The sequence below is a fragment of the Leptodactylus fuscus genome, chromosome 8 (assembly GCF_031893055.1).
Source record: "Leptodactylus fuscus isolate aLepFus1 chromosome 8, aLepFus1.hap2, whole genome shotgun sequence".
Classification (NCBI taxonomy): domain Eukaryota; kingdom Metazoa; phylum Chordata; class Amphibia; order Anura; family Leptodactylidae; genus Leptodactylus; species Leptodactylus fuscus.
In genome coordinates, this window is record NC_134272.1 from 33,315,045 (window position 1) to 33,337,917 (window position 22,873).

General features: G+C 42.1%; 1 protein-coding gene across 4 annotated transcripts in view; it reads left to right on the top strand.

Annotated features, from left to right (window-relative positions):
- Positions 1-22,873, top strand: part of NRP2 (neuropilin 2) — a 101,452-nt gene that overhangs the window by 8,920 nt on the left and 69,659 nt on the right. For all 4 annotated transcript variants that reach the window (XM_075284282.1, XM_075284283.1, XM_075284284.1 and 1 more), the window contains exon 2: positions 19,456-19,633. In XM_075284282.1, the coding sequence (XP_075140383.1) occupies positions 19,456-19,633 (178 nt within the window). The remainder of the gene's footprint in view (positions 1-19,455; positions 19,634-22,873) is intronic.

Here is a 22,873-nt window from a genome sequence, read left to right on the forward strand (position 1 = left end):
CTGCAGTGTAAAAATAAACCTTCGATAAGTGAAATCTGTGAATCCCACCAGAGTCGATAGCAAGAACAGAGCGTGTTTAAGTCTCCTTTTCCTCTAGGGAAGGGTGGGCTGAGCTTTGCTGTAGAATATCCTACAGTTCCTTGTTCTCACAATGACACATTGTAACATAAGATATATAATTACACATTGTCTACAACACTGGAAGGCTTTCTAGAAAAGATAGATATGTGAACGGTGACATAATGTCACAGCGTGTATGTGTCAGTATGCATTCGGCACGATATAAGCTATTTCGAGAAACATGTGGAAATACCATTTATTAACAGGTCAATCTATCAAATGCTTTTATTGGCGTAAATAACTATTTTTCTATAGGGCTGGACATATGTTATGGATAGTCATTTTATTCCAGCACAACACCGGAAATAACTACTTATTTGCTGATTTCTTAAGACTGGCTGAAATATTTCTTAATGATTTAACATTTGACTCTCTATAGTATAAGTTTTCTACAAGTAGCAGTCACCTATGGAGTCACAAAGGGTAAGTGAGAGACTGCTGGGGTTTACCGTGGAGTCCCGGACACATTAGAGTATCCTTCATCAAGTCCTAAGTGTCCCTCTTTAATCATCTGAAGTGTCAGAAGGAATGTTGCTGTGATCCGGCTCCTCAGCATGGCCTCTGAACAAACATGTCCATGTACTTGCCTACCTGTGTGTACATAGGGCTCGCTCAACTGGCTTTCTGAGACTGGCATGAGGCCAGATAAAATAGCTTTATATTAATTTGGGTATGACAAAATAACTAAGAAAACATACCGACCGTAAGTCACACACCCTTTACCAGTGATGGCCAACCCTACCGAAAATATGATCTAAGCTCTGGACTAAATCTGTCCAGATTGGCCCTTTGTGTTAGTATTGGTCATCACATGGATACATAAATGGTATTGGTTGTAGTAATACTATGGTTATATTGGCCTTATGGTTTGCTAGATTGTTCTTTATATAGCTAGATTAGTATTTCTGTGGGCACTATTATTATGGAGGTGAGAATATTGTTAATTGTCAATTGATCCTTGTATTAATAGGTTGGTACTGGCTTTTGTGGTCCCATTGGCTCTTATGTGGCTATCATTGACTATTATGTAGTTATACAGTATTGGTCTGCTCTTTCTATAGTTAAATTGTTTTCTATATGGGCCTCTACGCTGGTCACAATATTGCTAGATTGAGCCTTGTATTGGTAGACACATTATTTTTGGTTAGATAGGCCTTTGTATGGATATTTTAGTCTTTGCCTGGTTAGATTGGTCCCTGTGTGGTTGCATTGACCTGTATATGTGTAGATCTGCCTCTGCATCATTACATTGGCCATTGTGTTGTTAGGTTGACCCTTGGTTGCTTAGATTTTGTGTTGCCTGCCTAGATTCATCATATAATTTTAGAGATTTTGCTTTGTTGTATGTGTCATCTTATATTTTTACTGTCATGGTTTTTTATGATTCTGGGGATTTTGCAGTGAGTCAGGCGGCATATGATGATTTGCAGTAGTATTTCAGCAGCCTGTGCAGAGCATTGTTCAGAATCTGTAATATCTACTACAGAGCTAAAACAAAACAGACACACCGAGCTAGACACCATATCCCCCTGTGTGTCCTGTGCGGGAGAGAGCCCGGCTGCCGAATGTACAGAGAATGGAGGCTTAACAGTGTTAAGTGTCTCTCCTGAGGTTCGGATCTCCCTAGAAAGGCTTTTTTTTTCTGGATATCAGATAGAATAAAGAAAAGAATCTCATTGTGGGGAAAATGTGATGTGATGTAATGTCTCTATTGCTTCATCCACCAGCCATGTGATATGGATTTTTACATTCTCCTGCCAGGAAAGTACGGAGTGGTCACTTAGTTAATTCCAATTAATAAAATATGGATTTGTGATGACTCTCATTCTGCTTCTTAACTGTTCCCCTGCAAAATCTCCTGCATTTCCTTTTCATAGTAGACTTCTGATCCCTCCATTTTATGGATACCAGAGGTATGACTGTTTAATGACTATTCTGGCATGCCCGTAAAGACTGACCTTCATGTAGGTCACCAATGTGCAGTATCATGTATACATTAGTATCCCACATGCATGCTTGTGTATACCCTTATTGAGCTGTGGTATTGTAAAACTATTCATTTGCATAGTTAGGGAATTTGTTATATTTTTAGGTCATTTAAATGTATAACATGCTGTATTGTAAGTAAGAATTAACCATTTGCAGCCACCTTAAGAATATTTAATCATTCTTAACATTAGGGCTCCAGCTTTGCAGTCACTTTATTAGTTATGTGGTCTACGCACATTATTTCTAATCATGGGGGAAGAAAACTGTCTCTAGTGCCACCTAGAGTATTGGAAGTCCCTACACAATGAATCAATGTTCAGCCCTTTAAAATGCCTTTTACCGTGACTGAGGATAGTAGTCAGACCAAAGGTATGCCCCAAATTCCACATAAGGCCTCTCACCTATCAAGCCAGCACCCTACTCTGTACTGATGAGGGGGCAAGAAAATCCGCTGTCTGCACATGGGTTACTTACCCTTCTGTACATGACCAGGAGCATGTACAGATATCAAAGGACTCCTAGCAAAACTAAGCATGGACCCAACCCCCCCGTGTTAGAAAAAATGGAACAGGTGCTTTATAAATTTGGCGACCGGTTCTCCTTCTGCCCCCAGTAATGTTCAATGACTTTACAACAGATACTGGCATGAATACATTTTACATTGAACTGAATGGAAGCTGCAAAAATCTTGTTGCACTGAACTCCCCCTAGTGGCAGTTGCAAGACAATACAGTGGATGTAGGGAAGCTGCAGGGGGAGTTCTGGCCACCCCACCCCATGGGCCCCATAGCAGCTGTGTGGTTTGCTTACATGGTAGGTACGTTTCTATAAACCATTCAGTATCCTTAGTCATGTTGCAACACTGCAACAAAGCTAATCTGCATTTTTCCCCCCCAGAAAGCATTGCCTGTCCTATAAGACTCATTACACCATCTGGTGGTTTCCTCAAGTAAAAACTGTACCCCCAAGATCTAAGCGACTACTTGTACAGATAAAGCCCTGGAAACTCTGAACTTGCAAGGACTGTCCACAAGAGCTGACCAGACTGAATTCCAGGGCTCTTATGGAGAGCAGTGTGGCCACTGTATATGTTGCAGATATGTGGCAGTGGATATTGTGCCGTATATGTGATATGTAGGTTTATCCTTGCAGTGCAAACAGGAACATTGTACTTTAACAACTTGTTTGTGTTGATTTTGTAAAACATTTTCCAGTTTTCCTTTACTCTATACCCATTTCTCTCTAAACCTCTGCGTGTTTGCAGAAATTGTCTGGAAAACATATTGTGAGCTAGTTGAAAAAAATGCATCTAGATTGCTCCATTATTATGGATGATTCGGCTGCTTGAAGTTTTGATTCATTGAATTATGTCAGTAAGGTTGCTGTCAGTCGGACTCCTTGCAGTAGCTCATGATGTCACACGGCGCTTTTTACAGTAATAAGCAGTCACCCAAGGGAGGTCACAATCCCCAACAATGACTTCAAGAAATCTATTCCTGCCTTTCCTTAGCTTCTCCGAGACTCTCCAGGGGAATGAAACATTCATTGCAAGGCGCACAGTTGAAGGAACAGACGCTTGGATTACTGTGGTCTGAGTTGGCGTGTCTGAGGGAGTAGGCCAAGAAATGTATAAGTCAGGGAGAAAGAAAATGAGTCTATCTAGTTTTTGGAATATCGTGCATAGAGGTGTAATACTGATTTCAAAATGAGTTTTGGTGGAACATGGTTTGTTATATTAACCATCTGAAATAGAAATCCTTATAGGACGCTGCAAAGTCTTTCTAATGAGCAATTAATGGCCGTGGAAGATGCTCCTCTCTTTAGGGAATAAAAACCCACCTTGTTCTCTCCCCTAAGCCCTAATCCATTAGAGCTGCTCGTGAGCATTCATAGTATATTCAGTACCACTTAAGCTATGTGGAAAGCACTCTACCACTTCACACCTTGTCTATTATATGCAGTAGCATTAGCTTTGCGGTGACAATAATTATTTTAGATATAGACTTAAATATACACCTGCCTTAACATGGCATTTTAACTATGGGTATTCATATGCCCATGAAGAGTTAAAAAAGACACGTCAGCAGGTCTGAAAAGTTCACTAACACACTCAATGACATCAATGACATACACACCTGATAGGTGCTGTCACCCTAAACCTTTTGGTGTTCTGTTTATTCAAATCCATTCAGCCATTCCAAAGATATAAGCCCTTTTAGTGTTGATGTAAATTAGGGTATGCTAGCCAAGTGGGCGGTAATTCTGTGGTATCCCTAGGGGTGAGCTCTCTGGGCGCTATATGTCATGCAATGTTACCACCCTTTTAGATAGTATACCATCATTTATGTCAACAAAAAACAAAACAAAAGGCTTATAGCTTTGGAATAGTTGAACAGTTTTGGATAGCCAAAGCACCAAAATGCCCAGGATGACATCACCTATCAGATAGGTCATTGGGCTTTACTGACACAGTTCCACTTTAAGTCAGCGCTCCCACCTATACGACTTCTAGATCCATAGTTTCCTAAGCTGTATACTGCCTGGTGCCTAGCTTTCACACTGTGTTCATAGGAATGTACTTGTGGCCAGGCCTATTTTAGTTTCTGATCACTTATGCACCATACATTAAGCCTAGTTGCAGAAGACCATGTGTATTTTGTGGTCCCCAAACTATTAATCCATGTTCGTTTTTTGTGGACTGTGTGTCATCATTGTGTATTCAGCATTAGTGCCATATATCAACAAAAACGGACAGTGTATCAGGGTGTGATCAGAGATCTGCAAAAAACAAAATCACAGGAGCCATCTATTGATATCCTTAGCTTGACAGCAAATATGGACGGCACACTGACGACACACGGAGTACGTCCGTGTGCCGTCCATGGTCTTTAATCTCTCGTAGGCTTCTATGGATGAATCCGTGCTGCAAACTCTGAACAGTATAGGGCCTGCTCTATATTTTGTGGCCCACACATTGCTCATATACATGGGCACATAGAAATGAATGGGTCTGTGTGCTATCTGGGAAAAACAGGGATTGCACACCGACCTACCCCACAGTCGTCTGCAACGGTCTTAACATTGAGTTACTGTTACTGACCACTGCTTTACTTACCAGTTTAAGAAAAAGATGACGGTGAGGGTCACATTGGATGCCACATGTTATATGCATAAGTGACTTTTATAAAAAGTATTCCCCCCAACCCCAGCTCTGCACCCCCGCCTTACCAGCCATTATGCCATCATTTCTATGCTCACGGCTCGTAAGGTGCTTGTCTGAGAGAGTCATTTGTCTGCTGTGCTGACTGGACTGATATATCTCAACCAATAAATTAATGACTACAAGGGATGACCATGGATTGAAATGCCAGACCCATCATTATTGCTGGGACAATTATATTAGCCGTTCTGTCCGGAGAAAGCAGGATATAAACATTCCCTAACACCATTATATCATCTATTCTGTCCTAACAAAATTACATTTGTCTGTCTTATGAGATTAGAAAAACTTTGATTCTCACCAGATGAAATTACATGAAGAAGAATATTTCATCAAAGCTTTAGTTTAGAAAAAATTAAATGAACATTTTAAGCCATTTAAACTCACATTCACGGCAATAGGTTTATTGGAAAAAGTATTGTATACCACCGGACCATCTATAACAATCGCAAACCATGGTAAAGCTATAGAAGTAACCATGACCTCTATTTGAAAGGTCTCTTGCCCCCAGACATCTTACTTACCTGGTAGCTTTCAATATAGAACCTTGTTTCTGCCTAAGGCCTCGTTCACATCTGCGTCGGTAAACCGTTCGGGGAAGTCTGCATGGGGATCCCACCAAATAGACTACCAAACGCATTGGCAAGCAGTGTGCAATGAAAGCACATGGACCCCATAGATGACTATAATGGGGTCCGTGTATTTTTCCGCACGGTCTCCACACGAGCCATGAGGAGAGGAAAGTAGACCGTGAACTACTTTTCTGTCCACATGTTCCGTGCGGAAAGCGCATGGACCCCATTATAGTCTATGGGGTCCGTGTGCTTTCACTGCACACCGCTTGCCAATGCGTTCGGAGGGTCCCCATGCAAACTCCCCTGAACGGATTACCGACGCATATGTCAGCCAGGCCTTAGGATTCCATACTGCCCCACCCAAAAACAAAATACTTTAAGGCTAAAGTATTCAACACAGCGAAACACAACTAACAAATTCTGGGAAAAAAAATATACATTTTTTTTTTTGTTCCTACATCCTATTTCATTGAATATTTGCTTTGTATTTCTCAGTTGTTTTTTTTTTTTTACCCCCGCGACAACTCATACGATTCTGCTGCTAACATTAACTTGCTGCAGCTTTTCCGCTCTTTTTTTCCCCCCGCAATGTGTGGATGAGATTAGACAGAATCTCACTCATTTTGCTGGTACTGTAAAATGCAGTTTTTTTTTTTTTTTTTTTACTGCTGTTTCTGCGGTGGGGCCTTAACCTACAAAGGGGTTTTCCAGCCTTCTAAGATTAATGACCTGTCCTTTGGACATGGCCCGTGAAGTGGAGATGGCACACCATCAAAGTTTCCATCAAATTTCAAGTAATTTTCACAGCAGTGAGAATAGGGTATATGGCTACTTTAGAATGACACACATCAAGTGGCTGAAGATCACAGTATAGCACTTATTTTGTTGAAACTGTCACGTTTCATCGCAACCACATTCACTTTCATTACCCTGAATGAAGGCAACAGTGTTGCAAACGTTGGTTACTTGTAGCTGTAGCCTAATTCCACTGCATTATCCTTGGTGTTTAACAATACGGGAATACAGACCCCTTTATAGGACACCATTAGTATTTGGATTCACTACAAAATGGAACGATCACATCAGCTATGTCTCCATTATAGACAGAAATGATGATTATGGTGTAAACTGTCATAAATCTATTTTTTTTTTGCAAAGAAAAATGAAACGTTAAATTGCATTTAGTTTCATTTGCACGTCTGAACTCCTCCACTCATACTCAGCATTGTATAGTGTATACTTTTACCAAGCTTCCAATTCAGCAACTTTGAAACCATTTTCTATAATTTCCAGGAATTTTCATATTGTTTGATGAAGTGCTAGGAAATCATCCACCACAGTTCTCACATGCGGGGGGAGGATAAATTATCATGTCACTAAATGAATGCCTTTTACAGTCTGTCCGATGTCATCTTTTTACATTCGGTTGCTCAGAGTCATGCTGCACACAAGCTGGTGGGGAAGAAAGCTGAAATGAATTAAAAGTGCATCAAGTATAATTATCTTTGTGCTCCAATTATTCAGTTACTATGACATGCAATTAGATACAAAACAATGGAGGCAGAACAAGGTGGCTTTAGGGAAGATGACATCTTTTCAGGCAAAATTCTTTCCAAGTCGTAACCTATTAGGGACATTAATTTTTAATATATATTTCTAATGTCATTTTGAGCCAAAGCTGACTGCAATTGAGTTAATGCAAATTCACATCAGTAGCCTGTTCCGTCTCTTAGCCTTGTCAAGTGAGGCATTCACACTTCACCATTATGTGTACAGAATTCAGTGGCTTTTATCTGTATGAAACGGGTCAATATTTATCCACTTTGCTTCACACAGGTCAAAACTCAGATCAGATTCATGAGTTTAACCCTTTGTTAGCATCGACCAAACTTATGTCCGCCATACTTGCAAGATAGTTATAATTGTCCACGGCTTTATCTAGATCTTCTATATACTTACTTCTCCGATGGGTGCAGATTATATCCGAGAGAGAGAGAAGGCGTTCTCTCTAGGGATCACAAAGGAATGGGCATGTTGTTTCCATAGCCTGCCCACACTTATGCCATGCTGTTTTGTACCTGGGCCATCATTTACATGTTCTCCTCATTTGGAAGCACATTGTGCTTGCTGAGACAGAAAACTCTCTCTAAAAGACCACCTTTTATGAAGGCCTCTCCCTTATTCCTGGGACAGATTTTCTGTTTCCCAACATATGATGTATACTGACCGTTATCAAGACCAACATCGGTAGAAGACCACATTTCAAGGCAATTTTTGAGGTGGTCTTCTCAATGAGGTTGGGCTCTCTATTAGAATCTCTTTTATACCTGGGGGAAAAGACTTAGTTAACTAAATAGTAAATGGCGTGGCCAAGGTTTGTTACTCTTGCAGGACCCATTCAAAGCATGTGCCAGCTCTGACTATATTCCATTGCTCAGTGCTTTTATGCTCAAATATATCTGCAGTGGTATCTACTGTCTTTATAACGGTACTAAGTCTGCTAAAAATGCAGGACCCTCACTAAGTTGTACTAGTTTATTTAGAGAGTTCACACACACTGTTATCCATATTCTCTACATCCAGCGTTTTAATGTACAAGGAAATAGTAGTCTCATTAAGAACCCCACAATGTAAATATTTGTATAAGACTATCGTGAATCAAGACCTACCACTGCAAAGCACTGTGAGAAATACTGTCGTGTTACTCGGCTGTATTTGTATACAGTACCATATTGGACATATTATCCTGCTATAGGAAATCTTTGTAGACTTGTTTTGTTTTCTGAGTGATACTTGAGGCCAAATAATTCTGGTGCATGAAAATAAGAAATGAGAATTATCATATGACCTGGATTTAAAGTAATATAGATGGGCTTATGGCAGGCTGTCTATATCTGTCTATATCTGCGTTGGCCAAAGGTTACGTCATAAATTCAGGCCTCTAATGAAGAATCTCACAAAACGTCTTGTCATTGGCTATTCCAGCCAGTCGTACAAGTGGCTCCCCAACAAGAGCATGGTCAGTACTCACTTTGTAACAAATTCTTTGACCATGTTGGAGTATGCTGGGTTTAGTTTGAGTGTGCTAGCCTTATGTCAATGGAGCTACTTGGATGGCCGCCATGGTGCTATTGACAACTTTTCAGCTATTACTAAGTTGCTTTGCCTAGCAAAGTAAGAACAGAAATCATTATAGGAAAAGTCATTGGAGGAATAGTGTCTTGGACTAACTAACATATCAGGTAATATGTTTAGATCCCCTTACTCAAAAGCTGAGAACCAATCTAGAAGAAAAGCTCTTAGGCCTGGTTTACATCTGTTGTTGGGATTCCACTCAGGGAGTCCACTTGGGGACCCCCCGAACGGAAATCTGTATGCATAGAAATGTGGCTACCTGGGAAAACACACGAACCCCATAGACTATAATGGGGTCTGTTTGGTTTCCATTTGGCCATAATCCGCCCCCTTGGTGCCCATGTGAACGAGCCCTATAGGTTTCCATTCAGGGGCTCCGAAGCGGACTTCCTGAACAGAATGCTGAACACAGATCTGAACCAGGCCTTACATGCATGATTTGGGATTATAAACCGGTTAGGTTTAGAAAATAGATTTTTTTTGGGAGGTATTTCTGTAAGATTTAACAGCTAAGTCATCCATATGGTAAACTAACCCTTAAAATGGGAATGAACATGAGCCCTACTTTATAAATAATTCTTCTACTCTTTAGCTTATAGGGATCTCCAGAGGATTGCCCTGCTTTTGTCTTAACAGCCACAAAGGAGTTAAAATACTTTGTGGAAATGAACAACAGCTGGTGCATCATGCGCAGAACATCAGACAGACCATTTCAGCATGTTATCAGGGCCTTGGAACAAAACCACATACTGTATACATGGGACGCAACAATAACACAATTCATCCAAAGAACAGAGAGGTTGTGACTAAGACCACAGGTCCAGATAGCGGTTATCAGAATCGCCTGTTGTTTAGCTGACAAAACAATATTATGCTGAGTATGTCTCAGAAGTTTCATGAAATACCGCAATTGGAGAAGGCGCTTTGTACGAGGTGTGAAAGTCTTTACTCATTGCACTAAAAAGTCCCAGAATTTCATTACAGTAAAGTTTGCCGCAGCGTGTAAAATGCAATTGGAGGAGATGAGATTAACATTTCAGCGAGGGATTAGCTGTAGGTGAGCAAAGTGCAACTCTGTAAAGACTCCAACCTGTCTACACGCTCAGGTGAGATGTTGTGAGAGAACATTTCATAGACCAAACTCATTGTATTCTGCTACGGAAAGTTGTTTTGTGCAAAGAGATTGGTTTGTTAATGTTTGGCAGACTCTGCACGATTTCCCATAGGAACCAGACCAGATGTTTTCAGAACTTCTTTTGTGTGTTTTTCTCTCGACAGTCCCCTTGTGTAATTTGAGTTCTAAACTTTATAACTAAGAAAACATTGTAGGTCTCAGAGCCCCCTCCTCATTCAGTTTGTGTCTAAACTCCACATTATTATTATTATTATTATTATTGTTTTTGTTGAAGTCACTTGTTCTAGATAATTCTTTTACGTAAGACATAAACTTTGTACTCGCATACTACATGTATAAGATGCAGTTTTCTTACATGAGTTTCGTATACATTACTATACAAAACCGTCATCTATTGCCCTGTGTCAAATCTACATGCCACATTGCAGCATATGGCCCCATAGTAAGTAGAGTCATAAAACATCCTTTTGAAGCCGTGTCAGTGAATCATGAGTTTGTCATACGTGAAAATTACATTGGAAAAGGTCTGAGACACAGAATTGACACTATACAAGGGAATTATGGCAGTGGAAATCAATTCTAAGACATGAGCGTCATGGCTCTGTTAACACAGTCTTGTGGCACTGAAGGAGTTAATACAGTAAACTAGCATGTTTCATGAAAAAAGACTGAAAATAGGTTATGGAAGTAAAGACTCTTGGCTCTGGTATATGGGAACTGAAAGAAATGCTGTAATGGAATATCCTGTTGATTTTTTATGTTCTTCGCTGGCCTGTGCTACTCATGTGAATCAGCTTATCTGCAGATCTTCCCGTAGCTATGTCAGTTCATATGTAACATGGATACTGTGATCATTTCATCAAAGTGCTGGTTTCGTGTTGACACTACCAAATTCCCCATTAGTTCTACTAGGGAATTTTCCAGATTTCACATTTATGTGCAGTGCAAGTGACAACACCCAGTCTTGTTAGGGAGGGGGATTCCTAAATCCATAAAATTGGGTAAATGTGGCCAACCCCTCAAGATGCATCAATTGTGCAAAGGGTCCCTCAGTTTTCTTGGTCCGCCCAACGGTCATTGGTCCCTTGTTTTCCAACATCTCAGTATAGAGCATTCTACTTATGTTCCTTGGATAGCCTGTCTGCTTAAAAAGTGGTTACCCGAGCACCCCCATGGACCCCCTAGACTATAATGGGGTCCATCAGGTTTCCGCCGATTTTATACTGAAACCGACAAATAACACAGACCTCATTGCATTTCTCTATGGTGATTTTAGGTGTAATCTGTGGCAGAGTCTCCAACACGGATGTGAAACTAGCCTTAGGGTAAGTTCACACAGAGTTTTTTGGTCAGGATTTTGAGGCCGTATCTGCCTCAAAATCATGACCAAAAAGACGTCTCCCATTGAAATCAATGGGAGCCGCTCAGGAGTTTTTTCCAGGAGCCGACTTGTTCCGGCCCCCGGTAAAAGAAGTGAGGTGCTCATTCTTCAGGCCGTTTCGCATCGCTATTTGGCCTAAAGACACTCCCTCCTCTGGACTAGGCCTATTTATTGGGCTTAATCTGGAGCGGAGTGCGCGACTGGATGCTGGTGCAGTGCACCGGATTTCAGTTGCAGATACCCGTCTTTTGGACTGGAACCTGAGGCGGCCTCCACTTCAGGTTCCAGTCCAAAAAACCCTGTCTGAACTTACCCTTAGGCTGGTCTTACACGACTATAGTTTAAACCACAAATGGTCCGCAATTGCGGGCCATTTGCGGACCCACTGTTTTCTATGCAGCCTCTTACACCACCTTAGATTTTGTCCATGGTGTGGTGTGCCTTAACCATGGTTCGGACAGTATACCGCATGTCCGTAATGGCCGTGTTTTTACGGCACGGACTGTCCCATACAAGTCTATGGGTGCATGCAGTTATGCGGATATACACTGAACATACATTAGTGTATATCCGCAATTGCGGATGTCAACATGTGTGTTTTGTGGTGTGTTTTGTTTTTTTGTGGATCCGCATAATACTGATGCAACTTACGGTTGGGCACAGACGTCTGCGGAATGAATTTTTAGAGTGAAATTTGTGTTGCGGATCCGCAAATTGTGGACCGCAAAAACCACTACGGTCGTGGTAGTAGAAATCTGTGGTTAAGGTTATTGGGCCCTTGACTTCATGGGTTGTATGCAGCTGCACATAGGGCACCAATGGTATATTCCTCCATCCACTGGCATCGATAAAAGAAAGTTTACTTGAGATAACTTGGACTATAGCGAGAAAGTGCTGTACGCCTCTCAGGATCTGGAAATATATACAGAGATTTCCTGTTCTGTCACAAACACATATGACTGGAAGGAGAGTTCACAGACAACTCACTGCCAATTCATCTGCTCGCAAACAATTCAAGCCTTCATGCCCATCCCTTACCCTCAAGGAAGTGCAAAAAATCATAAGGCTCTACCAAGGGTTTGCCAACATTGACCAGTATCTTCATTCCTGATCTTGTATGTTCTTTGCAGGAATATATAAATAGTCGCCATTTTCGTACTGACCCTATTACGATATGAAAATGTGTTGTGTGTGGTTTTCATGGGAACGCGTTGTGATAAGGGCTCAGCTCTGCTACATATACAGTATATGTGATCCGAATAAATGGGTGAGGATATGATTTGGTCTTTTGTCTAGTGCAAACAGGTGAGACCCAGCCAGTTGGAAGCACTGCCAGACATATTTAGTGAAATAGACCGGCAGCAGTTTTATTTTTTCAGTGTCCAGCTACCATATCTGTTCAGATATTCTGAGGCCCAGTGTACAGCGGCACCTGTCATTTCATGGCTTGGATACGTCAGTCAATCAGGAAACAGCAGCCACCTCGTGTCCACAATCTAACAATGTAATTAGCTCCCATAAGCTAACCTGGTGCTCAGCCGTGCTTCATTTCTTCACATTCAATTGTATTTCTTCAGGATCTTTGGAAGAAGCCGGACTTGTCAATCAGGGCTATATATATAACAAGCATCGACACTCGTTATCGCTTAGCCAAAGCGCGTTTGACAGCAGATAAGAAGTGCGCGGCTCACCCAGACTGCTCATTCTAAAGGCAATGTGTGAACAGAATCACATTCTCCTGATTTTCTAAGAAGACAATAGCTTATTAATAGTGATTTCCTAAAATACAGTGTACAGTTTGCTGTAACAGAGAAAAGTCAGATTAATACGCGTCTTCTTAAGGCACATGTAGGCATGGTGTGTCTCGCTGAATTGTACTTCTAGTTTAGGAGAAAGTCTATGGGCTTTTCTTTCTATTACTCTGTGGGAAGAAAAATGGATTAAAAGAAAATACAAAGTTGAAAGATGGTTATGTCTATCAAACCGATAGATTATGGGGAAGGGAGATTTGTTTTGCAAGATATTATATGATAAGTCAGGCCTATATGGTGCATGGTAGCATATATTGGCGTATTCCTTGCATGTTAAAGAACGCAGGCCTGAATGAAAGAGATAATAATACCGAGTTGGTCCAGACCCATGGGAATGCTCTAGAGTCAGTCCCATCTGGAAGATATACAGATGCCATATGTAGTAGAGCAAAATCCCCCAAACCCACTTATTTAGGCAGGAGCGGCCAACTTTATAGAGCCCTCCCGACTTTTCCACAACAGATTGGGCTTGTTGAATTTCAATGCTGCTCCTTTTGTTGTCAGGGGAGACCAGGCACCATCAGAGGTGCACATTTATTGGGATAAAGGAACACTAATCGCGCTATAAGTAAGAGACGTGAGAGGTCCTGAAATGCGTCAGAGATGTGCGTTTTTTTATATCACTATTCCGTTGTTTTTTCTAACTTTTTCACATTTTCTGTATGTTTTCTGTCTATTTTTTAAAGTAATGGATTAAAAATTATATTTTATATGAAGAACGCAAAGAGTGCAGACCCTTCTCTTTGTTTTTGAATCAGCATTTATTGGGATACTTATTAATATACAAAATAAACCCTTATAAAATAAAAGTACCGAGATAGGGCACGAAGTTTCAGTAAGTACCTGCTGCTCTTACACAGTCATTTTTTCTGTAGAGCTCAGCAAAGTCACTGCGACTTTCTGATCCTCTTGTATGTTTGGCATTGAACTTCAGCTCTGTAATATGTATGGAATCCAACAGGAAATGAATGTGCAGTCTAGTGAAATCTCACTCTCTGCTCGCCGGTAAATACTCGAAAGGAAGTGTCTTTTATCACAACCAAACAATACAACCTGCAATATATGCTCCATCTGGAATTACAGGGGGCTTTATGGGCTACCTAGTTGTAAAACCATTTACTGGAGAGATCTTGGTTTTATGGAACCTATGTCTCGAATATTTTGGATAGCGTGACAGTACACCACTTCTAAGGGGCTGGGGTAGTAAAACTTATGTACTGTCAGTATTTAGGACTGGAATAGATGCAGATTTATAACACAGCATATACAGACTAAAGGAGTCTGATGTATATTGTGGGAACTGTTAGCAGGCAAATGGAACAACATTTTGTGTCCGTACCTGTAATCATAATATATTGCCCTTATATACAGTATATCAGCATATTAAAGTGACAATTCTACTTCAATGGTGACTGAGTCAATTCTTTAATTTCTTTTATATGAAGATGACTGAAAGCTAATCTAGTGGGCACAGTGCCATACAATACATATCCCCTAATGCCTATTGCTGGAATAAAAGTGACTCCCCTTCCCTAAGCCTTTACAAATAGGATGGCTCCTAAATCTAAGGGACTGAGGAATATGCGCCATGATATGGAAAATATGTAAGTTGGAGGAAAGTTGGAAAAATCTTACAAAAGCCTAAACAATCATGAATCTATAAAAATAAAGTAGATGCATATGGTAAAGAGCGCAGCTTGCAGCGAATGTTGCTTTGTTGCAGAAGTCGTATGCGCTGCATATACAATTACGGATAGGTGTGTTTCACTGTTAATGTCCCTGGTGGTTTAAATGGAAAAGTGTTTTTTTTAATTTGTAGTTCCCTGGTGCTTTCAATTGTCACTGTACTGTTAATAATGCCTCAGTAGGCTATAATGGAGTAGCATTTTGTTATAGGAGGTGTTGTACACACATCTACATGGAAACTCTGTCTAGTAAGCCCGAAGCTTGGTTAAGATTAGAGATGAGCGAACAGTGTTCTATCGAACACATGTTCGATCGGATATCAGGGTGTTCGCCATGTTCGAATCGAATCGAACACCACGTGGTAAAGTGCGCCAAAATTCGATTCCCCTCCCACCTTCCCTGGCGCCTTTTTTGCACCAATAACAGCGCAGGGGAGGTGGGACAGGAACTACGACACCGGGGGCATTGAAAAAAATTGGAAAAAGTCATTGGCTGCCGAAATCAGGTGACCTCCATTTTAGACGAATAGTGGATTTCAAATCCGGGTCATATGAGAATGTGAACTTTGTGACTATGAGACAGGGATAGCTGTACAGGCAGGGATAGCTAGGGATAACCTTTATTTAGGGGGGAATGTTATTAAAAATAACTTTTTGGGGCTCTATCGGGTGTGTAATTGTGATTTTTGTGAGATAAACTTTTTCCCATAGGGATGCATTGGCCAGCGCTGATTGGCCGAATTCCGTACTCTGGCCAATCAGTGCTGGCCAATGCATTCTATTAGCTTGATGAAGCAGAGTGTGCACAAGGGTTCAAGCGCACCCTCGGCTCTGATGTAGCAGAGCCGAGGCTGCACAAGGGTTCAAGCGCACCCTCGGCTCTGATGTAGGAGAGCCGAGGGTGCACTTGAACCCTTGTGCACCCTCAGCTCTGCTACATCAGAGCCGAGGGTGCGCTTGAACCCTTGTGCACACTCTGCTTCATCAAGCTAATAGAATGCATTGGCCAGCGCTGATTGGCCAATGTATTCTATTAGCCTGATGAAGTAGAGCTGAATGTGTGTGCTAAGCACACACATTCAGCTCTACTTCATCGGGCTAATAGAATGCATTGGCCAGCGCTGATTGGCCAGAGTACGGAACTCGACCAATCAGCGCTGGCTCTGCTGGAGGAGGCGGAGTCTAAGATCGCTCCACACCAGTCTCCATTCAGGTCCGACCTTAGACTCCGCCTCCTCCGGCAGAGCCAGCGCTGATTGGCCGAAGGCTGGCCAATGCATTCCTATGCGAATGCAGACTTAGCAGTGCTGAGTCAGTTTTGCTCAACTACACATCTGATGCACACTCGGCACTGCTACATCAGATGTAGCAATCTGATGTAGCAGAGCCGAGGGTGCACTAGAACCCCTGTGCAAACTCAGTTCACGCTAATAGAATGCATTGGCCAGCGCTGATTGGCCAATGCATTCTATTAGCCCGATGAAGTAGAGCTGAATGTGTGTGCTAAGCACACACATTCAGCACTGCTTCATCACGCCAATACAATGCATTAGCCAGTGCTGATTGGCCAGAGTACGGAATTCGGCCAATCAGCGCTGGCTCTGCTGGAGGAGGCGGAGTCTAAGATCGCTCCACACCAGTCTCCATTCAGGTCCGACCTTAGACTCCGCCTCCTCCGGCAGAGCCAGCGCTGATTGGCCGAAGGCTGGCCAATGCATTCCTATGCGAATGCAGACTTAGCAGTGCTGAGTCAGTTTTGCTCAACTACACATCTGATGCACACTCGGCACTGCTACATCAGATGTAGCAATCTGATGTAGCAGAGCCGAGGGTGCACTAGAACCCCTGTGCAAACTCAGTTCACGCTAATAGAATGCATTGGCCAGCGCTGATTGGCCAATGCATTCTATTAGCCCGATGAAGTAGAGCTGAATGTGTGTGCTAAGCACACTCATTCAGCACTGCTTCATCACGCCAATACAATGCATTAGCCAGTGCTGATTGGCCAGAGTACGGAATTCGGCCAATCAGCGCTGGCCAATGCATTCTATTAGCCCGATGAAGTAGAGCTGAATGTGTGTGCTAAGCACACACATTCAGCACTGCTTCATCACGCCAATACAATGCATTAGCCAGTGCTGATTGGCCAGAGTACGGAATTCGGCCAATCAGCGCTGGCTCTGCTGGAGGAGGCGGAGTCTAAGGTCGGACCTGAATGGAGACTGGTGTGGAGCGATCTTAGACTCCGCCTCCTCCAGCAGAGCCAGCGCTGATTGGCCGAATTCCGTACTCTGGCCAATCAGCACTGGCTAATGCATTGTATTGGCGTGATGAAGCAGTGCTGAATGTGTGTGCTTAGCACACACATTCAGCTCTACTTCATCGGGCTAATAGAATGCATTGGCCAGCGCTGATTGGCCGAATTCCGTACTCTGGCCAATCAGCACTGGCTAATGCATTGTATTGGCGTGATGAAGCAGTGCTGAATGTGTGTGCTTAGCACACACATTCAGCTCTACTTCATCGGGCTAATAGAATGCATTGGCCAGCGCTGATTGGCCGAATTCCGTACTCTGGCCAATCAGCACTGGCTAATGCATTGTATTGGCGTGATGAAGCAGTGCTGAATGAGTGTGCTTAGCACACACATTCAGCTCTACTTCATCGGGCTAATAGAATGCATTGGCCAATCAGCGCTGGCCAATGCATTCTATTAGCGTGAACTGAGTTTGCACAGGGGTTCTAGTGCACCCTCGGCTCTGCTACATCAGATTGCTACATCTGATGTAGCAGTGCCGAGTGTGCATCAGATGTGTAGTTGAGCAAAACTGACTCAGCACTGCTAAGTCTGCATTCGCATAGGAATGCATTGGCCAGCCTTCGGCCAATCAGCGCTGGCTCTGCCGGAGGAGGCGGAGTCTAAGGTCGGACCTGAATGGAGACTGGTGTGGAGCTATCTTAGACTCCGCCTCCTCCAGCAGAGCCAGCGCTGATTGGTCGAGTTCCGTACTCTGGCCAATCAGCACTGGCCAATGCATTTCTATGGGGAAAAGTTAGCTTGCGAAAATCGCAAACTGACAGGGATTTCCATGAAATAAAGTGACTTTTATGCCCCCAGACATGCTTCCCCTGCTGTCCCAGTGTCATTCCAGGGTGTTGGTATCATTTCCTGGGGTGTCATAGTGGACTTGGTGACCCTCCAGACACGAATTTGGGTTTCCCCCTTAACGAGTTTATGTTCCCCATAGACTATAATGGGGTTCGAAACCCATTCGAACACTCGAACAGTGAGCGGCTGTTCGAATCGAATTTCGAACCTCGAACATTTTAGTGTTCGCTCATCTCTAGTTAAGATTACAGATGAGCGAACAGTAAAATGTTCGAGGTTCGATATTCGTTTCAAGTAGCCCCTCAATATTCGACTACTCGAATCGATTATCGAACCCTATTATAGTCTATGGGGGAAAATGCTCGTTTCAGGGGTAGGCAACATTCGATCAAATTGTACTTACCAAGTCCACGAGTGAGGATCGGGCTGGATCCTCCGAGAAGTCTTCTCCGTGCAGCGTTCCCGTGGCATCTTCTGGCTCTGAATTCACTCTGTCAGGCATCGGGCCTGGGCAGAGCCGACTGCGCATGCCCGCACTACAAGCGGACATGCGCAGTCGGCTCTGCCCAGGCCCGATGCCTGGCAGAGTGAATTCAGAGCCAGAAGACGCCGTGGGGAAGCTGCACGGAGAAGACTTCTAAAGGTAGGAGAAGAACCAGCGTCGATTGGCCGACTGTATAGCATTCGGCCAATCAATGCTGGTTCTGCATCAAACTTTTACATTCGAATAGCGAGTGTATTTCGAATACTGTAGTATTCGATCGAATACCTACTCGATCCAGTACTACTTGCTCATCTCTAGTTAAGATAATTTCAAAAGTGGTAATGAAGAATACCGAGGTCTGCAATGGATTAATAAAATGTGATTCTACCCCAAATTTTCTAACATTAGGTTGATTTTCCTTCTTCAGCCTATTGTCATTTGAAAATGTTACGAAACATGGATGGATGGCAGACCTGTGGCAAAAAATGATGTTTGGTTGGGAAATTTTGACCATGGTTGATCTGTGTATGGCAGGATTGACTTGACCATTTGCCATTGCACTTTTCTATATTTGATTCGGTATGTTGTTAATGGGATCATTCATACAAACCATCCCATGGGCATCTGACAAACTCTTATGTGTATGGCCAGATTTACCAGAGAAAAGCAATGGATTTGTATAGGTGCTTAGTGTATAGTAGCTGGCGCAAGCTTTGGATATTACTTAAGATTTTTATTTTATTGTGTTATGACATTATGGTTATATTATAATTTATATTAAAAGTATAATTTTTCTTTTTATTTCTTCCAGTGAATACATGTGGAGGACGGTTAAATGCCAAAGTTGCAGGTTACATTACCTCACCGGGTTATCCGAATGACTATCCTTCTCATCAGAACTGCGTGTGGGTGGTCAGCGCGCCGGAGCCAAACCAGAAGATAGTGCTCAACTTCAATCCTCACTTTGAAATAGAAAAACATGATTGCAAGTAAGAAATTGTTTTCTGCTTAACTGTATGGGGAATACACACACACACACACACACACACACACACACACACAATACAGAGTAGTGTTTCAGCCAGGACGACTCTAATATTTGGCATAGGCACCATGATGTCATTACTCTATAGATTAACCAGAAGCCTTGTATGACCCCCTGGGCAGAGGATTCTCTGGTCCCTGCACTAAGTTATTGATCAGTATTGATCTCTCGTGCACACTGGAGAGTTTCTGGCCCAGCATGAGAATGTCAATCCCACTACTCACAATGCACTATTTAAAGCATGTGCATTTTTCCAATCCCCAATACGCAGATGAAGTCATCGCACAAATCCACCTTTTAAAGGCACTGAAGGGGTATGAAACTTTCCGATATAAATGACTTAACCCCTTCATGACATTTTTTTTTATTGCTGCCATAAAGTAGTTATGGAACCTACTGCATAAGGTCTTCTTACATCTGCATTTACGAGAAACAAAGAAGCAGTGCATCTTGGTCGCAGTGAACATTATAACACGAACAAGCCTGGGAAGACCTCTTTTTTTTGGCAGGCAATGGGTAAACTTCACTGTCTTCTGTAAATGAGTTCCCATGTTAGAATACCGTAAATCTTAAATAATTGATGCTTTGACCCATATATGCCAGTTTGCATCTGTACGTTTTGCTGAAATGCCAAGGCCCATGGTTACTAAGTAGTGGTAGATGTGGGATACAGTCAAAAATAGTACTTTTGTAAAGAAATCTTTATATCTCAAACTGGCGCTTAGTTGTGTTTATATTTTTCCATTATGTAATGTGTGCCTTTAATAGGAAAATAATATGTTTGAGCCATGTATATGGTTTACCACTTAACTGGTTAAAGGCTTCAGGGTATTCCCTTCATCTGTGCCCACTCGATTGTCATCTTGGCAATTACTTGGTTAACTCTGTTAGTTATGGTTGCCGTGTTATCCACTAATGGCCTTTGGCATTAAGTTTTGCTGGCCTGTAAATGCATAGAATAATGAAATGCATAAAACAGTGTAAAATACACCTTTGATACTATGATGTACAGTATATGTAAGATCCATATCAGTTTTAGGTGTGAAGTGTTGAAGCTACCAAGTGAGGCTAAAATCTAGGTGCAAATTGCTATTTTACGCAACTCTGATGAGAAAGGTGATAATCAAGTCGCCGAATTAATTAGTGAGAATCGCAACACGGAGAGGTGCAAAGAACAAAAATCCATATTGCAAAAATGTTATCTTAGATCTGTGCACTTGTATGGTTAACACCAAGGAACCTTTCAATGTCCTCTTACCCTAGGCCGAGCATAGATCCAGCAAATATACATATATAGGGCAGAATAATCTAAATATTATCACCTAGTAAATGTGTGTGTGTGTATATATATATCTAACATTAAAAGAAAGCTCCAGGTCACAATGTAATTTGCCTTGTGAAAGGCCTGAAGGGGCGATACATGGCACAAGGATTCTCTTTGAACGTTGTCTAATCCTTGTGCTATGTACCCCCCTCCCCAGGCGCTACTCTAGGCATAGGACAGCATACTTTTCCCTAGAGTATTCCTTTAACTTTTAATCAGATGTCTATATGTGGAATAACAGTGTCCTAACCATGGGCGCCATCTTCACTCAAACTGGTGAAATGTATAAAACTATAGCAAACAAGTAAACTCATTTTGCCGGAAGTAATTGGTTGATCTCAACCACAATATTATGCATGGAAATGTATGATGGTGCACAAGATATCATGTCTAGGACACGCTTATCTACAAAGGCATGTATACAAATCTATGACAACCCCTATCGCAGAACAAGCAGTTTGTTCCTACATGTCTCTCACACCAAGCGAAAGTCAAAAATACATTTAAGCGAAATCCACTGGGCTTTGAGTCTGATGGCTGGCTGCCAGGTTGGCGGCACCATGTACGCGCAGCATTTAGGATTAAATTGACCCTTCCTGTATATTTATGGAATGTCAGTGTACGTCTCTAGGGTTTTGGTAGCTCACATCCTCTAAATTACACTTAGCTTTTAGGGAAATCTGTAGAGATGCGTGTTATCTAGTCATCCCTGGCTGATCCTACTCATGGCAGAGACTCTATAAACTACATTATCAGAACTCCCATCAATTCTTTATTATAAATGTAGTTAACCCTTTTCCTGCTGAGGGCTGTCACTGCATCGCTCGCACTTTAAGATCTATTGCTTTCAGGGCAGTTCACATCCAGACAAGGCAGATAAAGCCTCTCGGTAGAAATGAAGAAATAAAGGTTTCTTTCCATTGGAAATGTTATTGGTCTGTGATTGAATGTCATCACGTCTGTCAGGTTACCTGTGATATTTGATCTCAACGGAGGCTGCTGGATGAGTGAGTTAATGGGCACTGTTTGCCTGTGAGTAGGTATGGACACTGACATTTACGCCATTGTCCAGGCTGAGCTTATATCAAAGGCTCAAAGCCCTGGAGCTTCCCCCCTCCCTGTCTGTTCACCCTCACTCTTTCACTGAATGCTAGGAGGAGTGTGGACTTCTAATAAAGTATCTCAGGAAGTAATTGATTCCTTACACTCTGAGAATTCTCCTGCCTTGAGGGTCATTGAGGCTGAACAGAAAGCAATGGAAGGTGAGAATTGCCTCTAAATACACCTGGATTGGATGACAGGCTAAGCAACTAAAGTCGGAGTGGCATTAACTTCACACTGGAGTGACACGGGTGGACGGAAGAAAATGACATTTTATTATCACTCTCTTCAGTCCGTAGATTCCTTGGAATTATTACTGAGGAGTGGGATTGTTGTTCCACTAAAAACTACATATAGTTGTGGACTGGGTCTCGTAATCCTTCTTTGGTCACATTAAAGTCTATTCATTGCACTCTTATGTCAAGTTAATAATAATTCTGCTCAACCAACCATTCCATACTCCTATCAAGGATATGCCATTACAGTTCCTTCAGGGTCTGGCATCCAGCTTTTCAAATTCCTAGCTGATAACTATTCTATAACTTTAAGGCAAATTTGCCACTCAGAAGTTTAGTAAATTTCTTTGAAGACCATTGGGCAATCTACAGTGAAAGCCACTTGGACGCCACCTAGCTTCTCTAGACAGAACTATGACCCAGCCAGGATGTATATTATCTTGAATTGACCCTTGATCCAAGGATTTAAAGGGGTTATCCCATGAAAAATATTGTTTATGGGGAACTCCAATTCATAATTAGA